The 14,695-nt window shown below is 37.3% G+C and overlaps 2 protein-coding genes across 2 annotated transcripts in view; one reads left to right on the top strand and one right to left on the bottom strand.

Moving 5' to 3' along the window:
• LOC127624941 (probable voltage-dependent N-type calcium channel subunit alpha-1B) overlaps window positions 1-14,695 on the top strand; it is a 152,719-nt gene that overhangs the window by 72,845 nt on the left and 65,179 nt on the right. Inside the window, exons 8-12 of the mRNA XM_052099873.1 lie at window positions 9,209-9,324; window positions 10,493-10,582; window positions 12,425-12,514; window positions 13,187-13,405; window positions 13,565-13,677. Coding sequence (XP_051955833.1) covers window positions 9,209-9,324; window positions 10,493-10,582; window positions 12,425-12,514; window positions 13,187-13,405; window positions 13,565-13,677 — 628 coding nt within the window. The remainder of the gene's footprint in view (window positions 1-9,208; window positions 9,325-10,492; window positions 10,583-12,424; window positions 12,515-13,186; window positions 13,406-13,564; window positions 13,678-14,695) is intronic.
• LOC127624942 (GTPase IMAP family member 8-like) lies at window positions 1,753-5,593 on the bottom strand. The gene is made up of 7 exons (XM_052099874.1): window positions 5,555-5,593; window positions 5,247-5,338; window positions 4,397-5,104; window positions 3,478-4,188; window positions 3,268-3,380; window positions 2,479-3,130; window positions 1,753-2,256 (listed from the first exon to the last, which is right to left on the bottom strand). Exons 2-7 carry the CDS (start codon window positions 5,302-5,304, stop codon window positions 2,036-2,038), a joined length of 2,463 nt encoding a protein of 820 aa, XP_051955834.1. The 5' UTR covers window positions 5,305-5,338; window positions 5,555-5,593; the 3' UTR covers window positions 1,753-2,035.

Here is a 14,695-nt window from a genome sequence, read left to right as displayed (position 1 = left end):
TGAAAGTAGAAAAAAATATTATTCTATAATATTTTTATGACACTTTTTGTGACATGGCCATTTTTGTCCATTATGGATCTGAGTGGTAGCTTTTTTTTAAATCTGATACTGCATAAAAAATATGAAAGCATCAAAATGAATGTTGTTGTTAATCATTGACATATCCGAGGCTCTAATAATCAAAGAAAAAAAATTCTGCTTAGCATCTATTAAATTGAAAATAATTACTATTTTTCATTTTTTCCTAAAAAAACAACAGTGGCATTATGTAAACAAACCAGCGTTTAAAGGGTTAAAATTCTAAAAATGAATGAATGTTTGGTCATTATGATTAGAGCTGATGCTGGTTAAAAAAATTATGTCAGTGAAAGTGGAAAAAAATATAAATCTATAATATTTTTATGACAGTTTTTGGACATGGACATTTTTGTCCATAATGAACCTATGTGTAACTTTTTTTAATTGATGCACAAGGGTTAAGATCGAATCTGACTCCAATTGTATTAGACCTCAAATTTAGGTTGAGTTTCCATTTATTATTGATCATTATTATTTGTATTTATCTAAATTTTACTTGGTTATTAGACAAAAGACACTTGGCTATTAAAATTAATTCTGTATTTTTAAATTGCACTCGTTCATTCGTATTCATGTTACTTGAGTTTACACACTAGTCAGTTTTGGATCATTATCCAGGGGTAATTGACTAATTCTGTTAAGACAAGTCGCTAGCTGCATACTTTTATCTGAATAGTCATTTTGTTTAGTCCACCTAGATCTGCATTGACTTAATTAAAGTAACTCTTTTCTCAGCCAGAGGGAGTGACTAATACTATCTGGTTAAGCGACCAATGCTACTGTATCCAGATAGTACTTTTGATTAGTCCCCATAGTTTCCTATGAACCCTTAACTGGAATAATATTTCAGTAGTAAGAGGTAATGACTAATGCTATTTATTCAGGTTGTTCAAAATTGTGTTGTTCTAAATAATGATTATATTTAGTCCCTACATTCTTGGTACACTTAGTTAATGCCAGATAGTTAGTCAGAAAGCTAAGGCTCCAGAAAACGTGCCCTATGCTCCATTAACGCTGGGCCATTAGTGTGTACTTACGCTGATCGCAAGTTTGTGGCAACTAGGACTTATCATAATCTGCTAAAGGCAAGAATTTCAGAATAAAACCAAGTTTAACAATTTATTAGTCAGGTAAATATGCATCATGCCTATTTAATAATTAATCGATTCAGAAATAATCAACACAAAACATACAATGCTCAAAGATTAATCTTAAGAATAAGAGATGCCTGACTTCAGCAAAGTATGTAGTGGTGGCACTACGGGGATTTCTGGCTACAGAAAATTCTGCTGATCAATGTGCTACATTTCCTGAAATACACAGACAAGGGTAAACATCAAAACCAAATGGTAAAAAAAAAAGAAAAGGAATTTGGGAATGAATGGTTTTAGTAACTCAGGAGGTGGTAATTTACATTGAGGATCCGTGACAGACACACCTCCACAGCAGAGACATTATTATTCTAAATACCAAATCTTTGTTATGACCAAATCTACTGCTGTATGATTTAGACTAAAGTACCAGTCACACTAAGACCTATAAATGTGTGGTCACACTAAGACCACACTAAGATCTATAAATGATATATATTATCATTAAAAAATATTCAAACATGAATATTAGAGTCCCTTGCATTCACAAAGAACATTATATTTTTATGCAGTCATTCTGAGTTATTTAGTCTAAAGAGAATGGAGTGGAGGAGAGGGGGTAAGGAATAGATGTAGATGAACAAAAATGAAGAAATTTATATTCAGTAAGGTGTGATGCTTGAGATAGAGATTCTAACTTTGTAAAATACTTCTTATGTTGATTTTCTCATGTGGCACCACCTTACACTACTCAATAGAAATGATTCACTACTGAAGATATACTTGAACTAGCAAAGGTACCACATTGCTTTGGAGAAATGTAGGTAAGCTAATAGCTTCGCTACTTGTAGAGAAACTGTTGTCCATCACTGGTCACTAGTTTGATTTGGTTTGGTTTCTGGGCTTTGGGATACATCTTTGTCACCTTCCATCTTTGGAACTTTAAGGCTTGTTATGCTTATGGAGTCATATCCAGATGATGCAGCATGATATTTTGAATGCCAGAGCCATTGAGATACTTTGAAGTCAGGATGTGGTAAGTCAGCTTTAAATAAACTGTTGCAATCAGACATTGCATCTCCACCGACTGAAAATACAATTTATATTTATTTACATATATTGCTATTATAAGGCAAAGGTGTAAACATTTTGATAAGAAAGATATGTGTGTTAAATACTGAATGCTTTGCTCTCTCTCTCTCTCTCTCTCTCTCTCTCTCTCTCTCTCTCTCTCTCGCTCTCTCTCAGTCACACACACATACACATACACACAAATATGAAAGCATGCTTTAGACAAACAGAAACTTACAACTAGGGATTGTATTGGTAATGCTTTGCTTTCGTGACTGCTTTAATTCTTCTGGATCCAGATCCACCACCGCTGCCTCCAACATCCTCTCTATGAGTTCATCCTCACGTTTATTCCACTCCTCTTCAGTCAGAGTCTTTGACTCACTAAGTGGCTTTCTTTCTTTGTTTTCTAGAGTGAAGTATTTACCTCTGTTTCTTGCCACCATCACTTCAATCATCTTAAGCAGTTTTATGACTTGAGATCTATTACCCCAGTTGTTAACAAGGACATGATATCTGTTTCCACACTTTCTTACCAACTCTTGCAAGGCTTCTCCTTCACACGCAATGTACTCTTCAACCGATCTGTCCTTTAGCCAGTGTCCATAAGTGAATAAAATCAGAGTATGTTGCCAGACACTTTCCCCCAAAAGCTTCATAACATCCTCCACTGTTTGTTGAGCTCTCTTTGTAAAAGACTTTCGCACAGGCAACACAAGCAGGAATGCATGTGGACCTGGTGAGCAAACTGTCACACTGCGCAAAATTTCTTTAGCATTTTTCACTGTTAATTTGGAGCAGTTTGGTGTGTCAACCACAGAGACCTGCCATCTATCCACTGTCCTCTGGTGCATCACACATTGCCTTGTTATTGTATATTTTTTACACTCCTAAATAGAACAACAATGATGTTATAATAATAACGACAGTAGATATAAGATGACAAACTACTTTAATATTTAAATTACAATACAGGAAGTAATATTACTGGTTGTAAAGGTGAACACTTCCTTGTGGAATGAAATACCTCTTCTGTCATATCCTCAAAACAATGTCCTTGCAGAATGATGTTCCCTAACATATTCTTTCCAGCCCCTACTCCTCCAAGAAGCACGATTCTCACATCCGAAATTTTCTCATCTATTGTTAAGAAAGAAGTGGCTGAATGTGTATTATCTGCAATTAATAACTTAAATAGGAAACTTATGTCTCAGTAAGCAATATAAAGGGTACCTACCCTTAAGTAACTCTTTAAGGATATCTCTTTTCTTGCTTACTTTCTTCATGTTTATTTTGGCAGTTTTCAGATTCAGTTCAAGCTCAATAGATGGATCTCTCTCCTTTTCTGGTAGATAATGACTTCGGTTATTCTCCATCACCATTTCCTCAATTTTCTCAAGGAGTTCTTTGACTTGAGTGCTGTCAGTGGGATTCTTACAGTTGATAACATGGTATCTGTTTCCACATTGTTCCATCAGCCACTGAAGATGCTCTCCTTCTATTTCAATTCGTTCCTCCATGCTTGTTTCCCCAAGCCAATCTCCTCTTGTGAACAGCACGATTGTATGGCTCCAGATCTTTTCCCCCAAAAGACCCATATGTTCCTCCACAGCAGTTTGATACAATTTGTTAAATGCTATGGCAATGGGAACAGTTAACAAAATGGCATGTGGACCAGGTGGACATAGATACACACTGCGTCTAATCTCCAGTTTGTCCATTTCTGGTGTTTTTTCAAGTGGACTGTGACAGTACCAGCCTGGAGTGTCGACCACTGTCAACAGCTTTCCATGTACATCAGCATGACTGACTGCACAACGGACTGTTGTTCTTGAATCGTCAACTTCAAAAACTTCTTCACCGAGAATAACATTGCCTACAGAGCTCCTCGCAGCCCATGATGCTCCAAGTATCACAATGCGTATATCAGTTAGATGTTGCTCCTTATCTAAAAAGGCAAATATTTTTTCGTATTGCTTATTCTGTACTTGCAAATATTTTGGCTGTATAAAACAGGGATAGCTTGATAACACTTTTGTTACATTTCCCAGCACTAAATGATTGCATAAAATATCAGTCAATTAAATATTAAACCAAAACTTCCTATCAGCTAATTTTTATTTTATTTAGGTGTTACTGGTGTAATAATTTCTTACCTCTTGTGCAGTCTTTTGGTTCAGACTTTTGTCTTCTCACAGCAAGAATTCTTGGTTTCACTCTTTCATCTCTTATTATCTCTCTCTTGTCTCCCACAGAGACACTTTCAAAATAATGTCCATTGTTTTGGGCTACCATTTTCTCAATTTTTTCCAGCAGTGTAAATACCTGAGTGCTGTCATCCCTGTTGTTAATATTAAGAACATGAAATCTTTTCTGACACTTTCTTAGAATCCATAGGAAGTCTGGCCATTTTCTTAGACATTCTTTAAAAGTTGTATCATCATATGGAACAATAGAGGTAAACAACACTATAGTGTATCCCCAGAGCTTTTCTGACAAAAACATAAGCTGTTTCTGCAATGCCAGTCTATAGATTTTTGGAAAAGCAGAATCTACAGGAATGACCAGAAGGAAGACGTGAGGTCCAGGAGGACACTGTGTTGGACATCTCATGATTTCCAGTCTATCAAACATTGGAGTGTCTTCCACAGAGTAATGCCACCACCAGCCTGGAGTATCAACCACAGTAACATGTCTTCCATGTATTTCTCCTTCAGCTTGAACAGACCGTGCAGTTCTTCTTTCAACGTCAAAAGCATTTCTTCCCAGAATTATGTTTCCTGTTGAACTTTTCCCACTTGCTTCAATTCCAAATAACTCCCTGCCCCCAATCAATACGATTCTTATCTCTGTGAGTCTTTTGTCTTTAAAAATAGTTAAACATTTAATTAGATTTTTTTGACTAGACCGCTGTCATAATGTTCCTTTAAAAACACAGTATTTCTTAGGTGTAATTGTAGACATGATATAGAGTATATAAAAGGAACATGTTATAAAAAACCTTACCAGAAATTGATGAGTGGCAACTTTCCAACACCACTGTTTCTTGTCCTTGTCCAGACATTTTTCCCCTTTTCCAGACCTTTAGTTTTTATTCCCTAAATTGAATTAGTGGTGATCTTACAAGTGATCTTGTCTGGTTCATAAATAGATGTTACAGTGTGTAAGCTGATCAAAATGTTTTGTTAGATATTAGTTGTTTGCTTTTGACATAGAACTTAGAACAAAATAGCAACATTTATTGATCTGTAAATTATCTTGTGAGTACTATCTGAGACTTTTAACTATTTTTTTTTCTTCTAGTCAAAACATACCTCTCGTCTCATCTGGTGTGTCACATCTGATTGTTGTTGTTTAACCGCTGAAATGGAAGTAAAACAGAAAATGCATCATGTTTGTATTCCTCATTTTTTTGTCTAGATTTGCAGTCTACAGGTTGAAGGTCATGTGAAATGGAGAAACTTTGACATTTAGTTCTCAGTGTTTAGAAAAATTAAAAGAACAATTAATCCTGAATACTACCCCACAGTATTTATTGCATGGCTCTGTTCTATGAATTGTTCTTTGATGCAAAGTAAATTTGTCTTTCTTTGAAACAAATTTTACAAACAATATACAGTATAAATATGTATATTGCTGGCTAGGTGCAGCCAGTAATTCAGATTTTCTTGACCTGCCGAAGTTTTCACTGTCCCCACCACAAAGCGCACACACACACACACACACACACACACACACACACACACACACACACATGTTGTGTTTCCATGTTTTATGGGGACTTTCCATAGACATAATGGTTTTTATACTGTACAAACTTTATATTCTATCCCCTAAACCTAACCCTACCCCTAAACCTAACCCTCACAGAAAACATTCTGCATTTTTAAATTTTCAAAAAACATAATTTAGTATGATTTATAAGCTGTTTTCCTCATGGGGACCGACAAAATGTCCCCACAAGGTCAAAAATTTCGGGTTTTACTATCCTTATGGGGACATTTGGTCCCCACAAAGTGATAAATACACGCTCACACACACACACACACACACACACACACACACACACACACACACACACACACACACACACACACCAAATAATAAAAAAAATATTATTTGGTTTAAGTCCCTCTCCACTGCCCCTCCCCGAGACCCCTACAAAAATGCCAAATAGCTGCCCTGCTTTCTATCAAACAACTCCCGGTTGCCTAGCCTTATAAACGACACCTCCTCAAATGCCGCCTCCCTGCCCATCTCTGTGCACCACTCCTGAAATGAGGGTGCTCCAGCCGACTCCCATCCCCTAACGATGACCTGTCTGCTGGCTAGGACCCAATTTTTTTTTATAAAAAATATTTTTCTCCTCCTTTCTCCCCAATTTGGAATGCCCAATTCCCAATGCACTCTTAATCCTCGTGGTGGCGTAGTGACTCTCAGCTGATGAATCTCAGCTGCCTCCGTGTCTGAGAGCATCAATCTGCACATCTTATCACCTGGCTTGCTAAGCATGTTAAAGTAAAGACATAGGGTATGTTGAGGCATCACGCTATTCTCCACGGCATCCACGCACAACTCACCATGCGCCCCACCGAGAGCAAGAACCACATTATAGAGACCATGAGGAGGTTACCACATGTGACTATACCCTCCTAAGCAACCGGGCCAATTTGGTTACTTAGGAGACCTGGCTGGATTCACTCATTGCTCACTGGATTCAAACTCTTCATAATCTCTTGAGAGAAGTTGAAGCTCCGTCCCCCAGACTCTGAATTAGCAGGGAGTAATACACTGATGCCTCATGACCTTTTCCAAAAGCAGTAAGCACCACTACCAGATCTGCCGCTTTAGGGGGGTGTATGCTACTCCCAAAAATAAGGTGGCACATCTGTAAATACCTAAAGAATTGAGACCTGGGAATCCCAAAATGCTGAACCATATTTTCAAAAGATCTCAACACTCCACTCTCATATAGGTCACTGAGCATATTAACCTCCCACACAATCCATTCTGTCCAACAGAAAGGGGACTTATTAATACATAACTTTGGATTCAGCAATATGCTCAAAGTAACATTTAAATAAGTGTCCGAAATAAAAACAATCTTTCCGTACTGCATGCAAATGCGAGATAATGGGGTGTAACTTAACTTTTCTGGATAGTTTGATAGAAAGGCTTTGCAATGGGAAAATGGGGCAAGAACTTCCAGTTCAATACAAAACCAGTGAGGGGCTCTCTCATGTGGAAGTGACCAATGAGCGAAATGTCTGAGACCGAATGCATAAAAATAAAACAAAATCTTGGGTTGGCCTAGTTTACTGAAATGTAATCTGGGACGTTTACCCTTCCAAATGAAGGACTTTGCTATGCTATCAAATTACCTGAAATAAGAGAGGGGGACATCTATAAGGAGAGATTGTAGCAGGTAGTTGAATTTTGGAATACAATTCATTTTAATAACATTAACCTTCCCAATCATCGATTTAGACTAATTGACATTGTATCCTGAGAACTAAAGGAATTAATAATTCTGTGGAGGCAAGTCATAGATCTAGTAGGGTCAGAGATGAATAATAAAATATCATCTGTGTAAAGCTATAGCTCTGAGCCACACCTCCCGCCACCAACCCTGGAAAATCATCCTCCCTTCTTATCGCAGCTGCTAATGGTAGACAGAACAAAAATGGGGAAATAGGGCAACCCTGCCGGGTGCCCCTATCCAGAGTAAAATAATCCACTTGTTTATACCACCGGGTATCTATAAAGTAACTTAATCAATAAAATAAAAGTATTCCCGAACCTGTACATTTCCAAAATCTTGAAAAGATAATCCCATTCTACCATATCAAACGCCTTATTGGCATCAAGTGAGATGGCAGCGACTGGAGTCTGATCATTTGCCACTGATCACATGATATTGTTGAAACGCCTAAAGTTATCAGAAGAGCTATGGCCCCAAATAAACCTCACCTGATCTATATGTATAAGAGATGTCATAACTTTACTTAATCGGTTAGCCAATATTTTTTTACAATATTTTAACATCTAGCTGGATCAGGGAAATTGGACGTTAACTCTTACACTCACTTGGACCTTTGTCCTTTTTAAGAATTAGACTGATCTGGGCTTTCATCATGGTTGGCGGAAGCTTTCCATTCTTTAATGATTCTGTATAAACTTCTAGCAAAAGTGCAGCCAGTTCTGTAGCATAAGATCTAAAAAACATTAAGTGGCAAAGCCCTCTGACCCCGGAGCCTTGCCTGTAGGCATGGCCTTAATTACCTTGCCAAGCTCCTCCAAGGTTATCAAGTGAATTGTTTTGCTCAGTCGTCTATTTAGGAAGTTCTAATGGTTCCACCATTACATTGTTTATTAAAAGATTTATGTTTCTTCAGAATTTAGGCTACTTATCTCTGTGTCGATTGCTCTTATTTTTCCAATTACAGAAATGAATTATTGTCTATAAAGGCTACTGTATGCTGGGCCGTAACCCCAATATACTTTGAGGGGGACATGTCCTGACACTGTCTAATTGTCATAATGTCATTGCAGCGAATGGTTTTAAAAAAGTATGCATGCTCAGTGGTCTAACATCGCTCGTCAGTGTCATTTGAGATTTGAGCCAATAAAATCTAAGAATGCAGGACTCATAGAAGCTAAGCATGAATGTAGTTTTTCCAGCACGATGCATCTGAATTGTCAACAGTTCAGGTTATGCTAGTGCCATGTAAGATGCAAGGAACTAACTAAACATGCAATGTGTGCCCACTACTTTACGGTTGAAATCATTCAAAAATGTATTCCTGAAATTTTTGCATTCAGCTCCTTTAGTATTTTAAAGGACAATATAGAACCATTATATTTGTGACCTCAACACCCACAACCTCCCCATCCCCAAAATGGTTCAGTCCCCCAAAATGTTCAAGACATGGTTATGGCCTTGACTGTATGTGTGTGTTTGAACTTAGGGAGTTTGCCAAAGAGAGAGAGCGTGTGGAGAAGAGGCAGGAGTTTCTGAAACTCCGCAGACAGCAGCAGATTGAGAGAGAGCTCACTGGCTACCTGGAGTGGATCTGCAAGGCGGGTTAGTCCAAAAATCCTTCTTTGCATGTCACTTTTTACAATATCTTGTAGATTCTATTCAACACTTGTTTCTTAAAGATGCACTACGGAACTTTGTGCTCTCTAGCGACATCTGTGTTTTAAACTTAAATTGCAAGCAATTTGCTGAAGAGCACATTATGTGAATTGTGTTTTGGCACTGCTCTCCTGCATGGATTAATCTAATGATTTGAGTTTACCTGTGTGATAATGACTTGGAGATATCCAGAGCCGAAGTCATAACATGCTATTTTCATGATGATATTATGTAATTCTATTAAACATTTAAAACCAAAGTATTACTTGCTTTGATAAAGATAAACAACACTTGTATTTACACATTTTGAATTAATTTGCTGACACTACACTCAAAGAACTTTAGATTGATAATAAACCACCACCAGTTACCAGTATATTTTAATACTGTATGATCATTCAACTGTTTTATCTGCTGTTAATGTTTGATAGTCTGAAGTCATGGATATTAGTAAATATGTTACAGTAACTTCACCTGACAATGTAGATACATCACGATTGGTTAACACATGAGTAATGTTCGATTAATTCGAGCATGACAAGCAATATAAGCTTCAACAACCATACCAGACAACATGTCCAAGCATTATAGCAAGTAAAGAGCTTTGCCAAACAGTTAACAGATAAGCATTCATCCAGACTGCTGCGATGTTGTCCTGAATAGTGTAACTGTGACTGACTGAACTGTACTGTGTAGTTTCCCCAGCTGGAACACGTGACAGCAGATACTTCTTTTCTGTGTTTACGGACATGACGTATTGACATAAAGGTGAATGACATAAGCCTGCAATTTCACGACAATTCTGACTCGAAAGCTCAAAATACAAATAATTTTTATAGGCTTACCATAGTGAATTGGTGGTAGGTAAGGACATTGTTTTCAACCCTGTTTTTTATGTACTCAATAATAATCAGTAATGGCATTTTGGCACTAATTAAAAAAACAACAACCGTAGTGCAGCTTTAACTAATATTCATTTCACATACTGGGTTTAGAAAATATCATTATTTTTAGAACTACTGAAAATGCATAATGTGTTTTAAAATTGGTATGATTTGGTTGATTGAAATGTTTGAATGTTTTACTGATAGTCTTTGATATTTGTTTGTTACAGAGGAGGTGTTGCTGGCAGAAGAGGACCAGAATGCGGAGGAGAAATCCCCTCTGGATGGTGCGTGGTACAAGAGGAAACAGAACAACCCAGGTGAAAAGAGGGCAAGGGTCCATAGGGCTGGTTTACCATAGTATATTCTATGATAAACCAGGCCAGTGGAAGGTATGACCACTCATTTCATGAGCCCTCTTATTTGACCATTATTTTGGACAGTTAAGGGGCAAAAATGGCTTTTGGATGGGTTAAGTTGTGTTTGAAGTTTGATCTTTTCACCTGGGCACAGTTGCTGGATTGGTGAATTGAATGCTTGTGTTTTACAAATTATTATACATATATTTTTTTCATAAATGCAAGTTGTGTGGCTTTCAGTCCATATCTGTTACTTTGAGGCCATCTATGTGCTAGTATACTCCTAAAAGGAGTACAAAGTTTAAAACGAAATTTGTCCAATAAAATGCTCTCTAGAGTATGAATGTCCCCTCCTACCACTTGCCACCTGACTAGCAATAGCAAGTAGCAATTGTTCATGGCTGTGAAACAAACTAAAGGCTATTGGCTTTGATATGTTCCATCCCAACTTCCTGTTTCAGTAGGAAATGTGTGTCAACACAGCAAAGGAACCTGAAGTGGTCAAGCAATTTCATGAAGTCTTTGTCTATGTTCAGTTCTGTTATTTAGTGTAGCTATTAGTCAAAAGTACTTTGTGAAGTTTGTTGGAGTTCCTAAAAGTGAGCTGCTGCTTTTTTGCTCCATTGTGAAATTGACATAATTTGTGTTTTTCTTAAATTCCCACTTTTTTCTATCACCTGTTCAACTCAATTTGTTCTTCTGTTTTTCCTTATTAAAAACAATTTTCTTTCTCTCTTTCCTGCAATCTCACTCTTTCCCCAATGTCTCTTTCTTCAAGACCTGTAATCTCTCTCGATTAGGGATGTCGTAGAATCCAGAAGTAATTGTAGGGATTAGGACAACCGGGATAACTGGATTAGAGTAGTTGCATTCACAAATACTACACAAGAGAATGGTTGCACTCATTTTAGTTGCCACTTTTATGCAACTTTTAAAGCATAGTGTCCTAACAGACAAAAAAAATGTATTGCTTGGTTTATGCCATTTAAAGGTCGGCTAACTTGCTGTGATTTTAGATGACATTGTTACAAGAAAGTTACATTTGGTGAAGCAGAAATTGTCCATATCTCATGTTATAACCGAATGTCTTTAATTGTGTTATATATATATATATATATATATATATATCTCCACTATCAGGCTCAGGGCAGGTAATTAATCTGTGGTTACCAGCAATTCCTTCTCAAGCTGTAATAAGTGGAGGTGGGGAGAGAAATAAAGAGATAAAAGGGAAAGTGAGAGAGGGGGCGGAAAGGATAACCCAGGATTGGTGCGCAGTCACACTTGTGCATTGTTAGTCAGCTTCCTGTTACTGCACATGACTGATGAGTCACAGTATGATCAGTCTTGTAGTATGCACAAATCACTTACTGTAGCCAGAGATTCAAAGATGTAGACTATACTGCTTATGTTATGAAATGGCCTCAAATAGATTTAATGTAAAGAATGATTGCACGGCAACCAATTGCTCCGTATTTGAGTTTATTATAAAAAGCATCACAGGGTTGTAAAAATTGATTCTTGTTTTATTTCATGAAGACGTTATATGCCATTTTGCTTTGCCCTTAAATGGTTGATTGTTTTGAGATTTCCCAAATAGATTGCACCCATTTGTTTTCTTCATCCCGTAATCTCATATCAGTTTTCAGTTCCCACTAAAACGCAAACCCACTACCAAATATATAGCATGTGCTAATGGTATGATCTCACTATTGACACATACAATATTTAGTATTATCGTGAACTTTGTTTCTCTGAACATTGTGTGATTTGTGTGTGTGATTTATACATTTACATGTTCAGTCCTGAAAAGAGCAAAGACCAGAAAGGGTAGAAACGACCTTATCAGTGCTGAGGAGGGAGAGGAACATTTCACAGACATCTCCTCTGTTGGTAAGATTTGACCTTTGACCTGGCCCCTAACACAAACTGATCGATCAACATTTGACAACTATGCATTGTTAATATTACTTCCAAAATTGTCATCAAACATAAATATACTTTTCACCATACAGCAAATACAGAATTTGTATTGAACCATATCGTCACGAGCTATCAGCAAAAAAAGGAATCATATTGCTGCCTGTGGTAAATAGTGAACTGAAAGCCTCCACAGAGACTCTCAAAATATGTGTCAAGTGTCAAGATTAGCGTGAATGTGCCCATTAGCTGAAGTGTGCGAAAACGAGAGGGGGAAGCAAAGGATCAGGGAGCTTATCAGGGAAAACAGCTGTGTGTTATTTCTGCCTTGATGAATACTTAAAATCATTAATGCTTGAGTAGATGCTCTCTTCTTATTTAGATTTATGAGGCCGATAGAATAATTAATATTCTTAAACAGTCGCCTTTCTCTGCCCAGCATAATGATACCTGATCTGTGAAGAAAAGGCGCTTGCACATGCGCTTTTTAATTGATGTTGTGCTTTCCTGAGCTGATTACTGCTAAATTAGATTCCATGTGGGCCTGGTTGTAGGTGAAGGTAGCAGCTCTGAGACATGAGTTTAAATGAGACTTTTGGAGACTTTACTCCCCAATGTCCTAAATTAATTTGTTCATCTCTCTAGCACCCCCTGGATCACCCTTTGCCAGAGCTAGCCTGAAGAGCAGTAAGAACGATAGCTCGTCGTACTTCCGCCGTAAGGAAAAAAGGGTACGCTTTTTCATTCGACGGATGGTGAAGGCACAAAGTTTCTACTGGATTGTTCTGTGTTTGGTGGGACTGAACACGCTGTGTGTGGCCATCGTCCACTATGACCAGCCAGAATGGCTCACCAAAGCCCTGTGTAAGTAGGGTTGCTTTCTGTCTAGCAGCAAATATCAACTCCAGAGCTGCACACTGGAGCCTATGGTTTCCTAAGCATTCGTTTTGTAAGGCTTGTGTGGGAAAAGCTTGGGTGTTGATGGATAACCTAATCTCTTCTTTTATTTCTACTGGCTATTAGACCTAGCAGAGTTTGTGTTCCTGGGTATGTTTCTGACAGAGATGACTCTGAAGATGTATGGCCTCGGGCCCAGGAACTACTTTCACTCCTCATTCAACTGTTTTGACTTTGGGGTGAGTCACTGTGTGCTTATAATTCATATGGGCCTGCGAGGTCAGGTCCAGTCATTATCAGCTACTGTGATACTTATGGCCATGTTGAATAGCTAAAGGGTTATTCAGGGATTATGGTTTTGCTAGTTTACTTCATTTCAAGCATCCTTTTTTTTTTTGAGTTGTGAAAGTATTAAATTCTTTTAAGTAGTGGTCGACTGATTTATTGATTTGCTGATTAATCAGCACTTATAGCTTCTTTTGGAATTACTTATCTGCAAAAATGACCAATAATAGTTAAATAGTTTTCCCCATGGATGGTTCTGGAGGGTTCTAGACTGCAACCGCAGCCTCTGGAGGTGAAATATAAATAACCACTGACCTCTCCTGGGAATTTGCTGTATCTATATCTATCATAATTTAACAATATTCATCTGTATTTTATATCCTCACTTGAATGCATCTTTTGATTAGATAATCATCAAGTGTTCTACATTAAAGTGAGGGCATGCAAAGAAAAATACAACTACTGTATATGGAAGCAGGCCCGTCAGCTGATACATTATGTCTCCAACTTTATATCTTGTAAATAATAATAATAATAATAATAATAATAATAATAAACTAGTAAAAACATCTGGTGAAATATATATTCAAAACAGTTCATCAAAAAAGCTGAATGTGGTGAATTATATATGCAAGTAGAGCCGAAGACTCCTTCACATCACTGTTTATGGACTAATACACAATTATTTATACAACAAATTTCTTATGGGTATATTTGCATTTTGTTTGCACACTAAACTGCATCTTCATTCATTTTGGACTCTTCTTGACTCTGTTTTTTGCCCATCACAGTAAGGAAAGACTAAGATTTTTTTTTTAACATTTAGTAAGTAATTTCTTTTAAATTGGCCAATTATCAGTTATAGTCCTTTTCCACCACCATAGTTATTGTATCGGCAAAATCCGATATCAATCGACCTCTAATTTTATAATAGCCAACTGCTCATTAAATGAGAAGCTATTTAAAATGAAC

Source organism: Xyrauchen texanus, chromosome 31, assembly GCF_025860055.1.
Source record: "Xyrauchen texanus isolate HMW12.3.18 chromosome 31, RBS_HiC_50CHRs, whole genome shotgun sequence".
In the NCBI taxonomy this organism is placed as follows: Eukaryota; Metazoa; Chordata; class Actinopteri; order Cypriniformes; family Catostomidae; genus Xyrauchen; species Xyrauchen texanus.
This window is presented reverse-complemented; position numbering and strand designations above follow the sequence as displayed.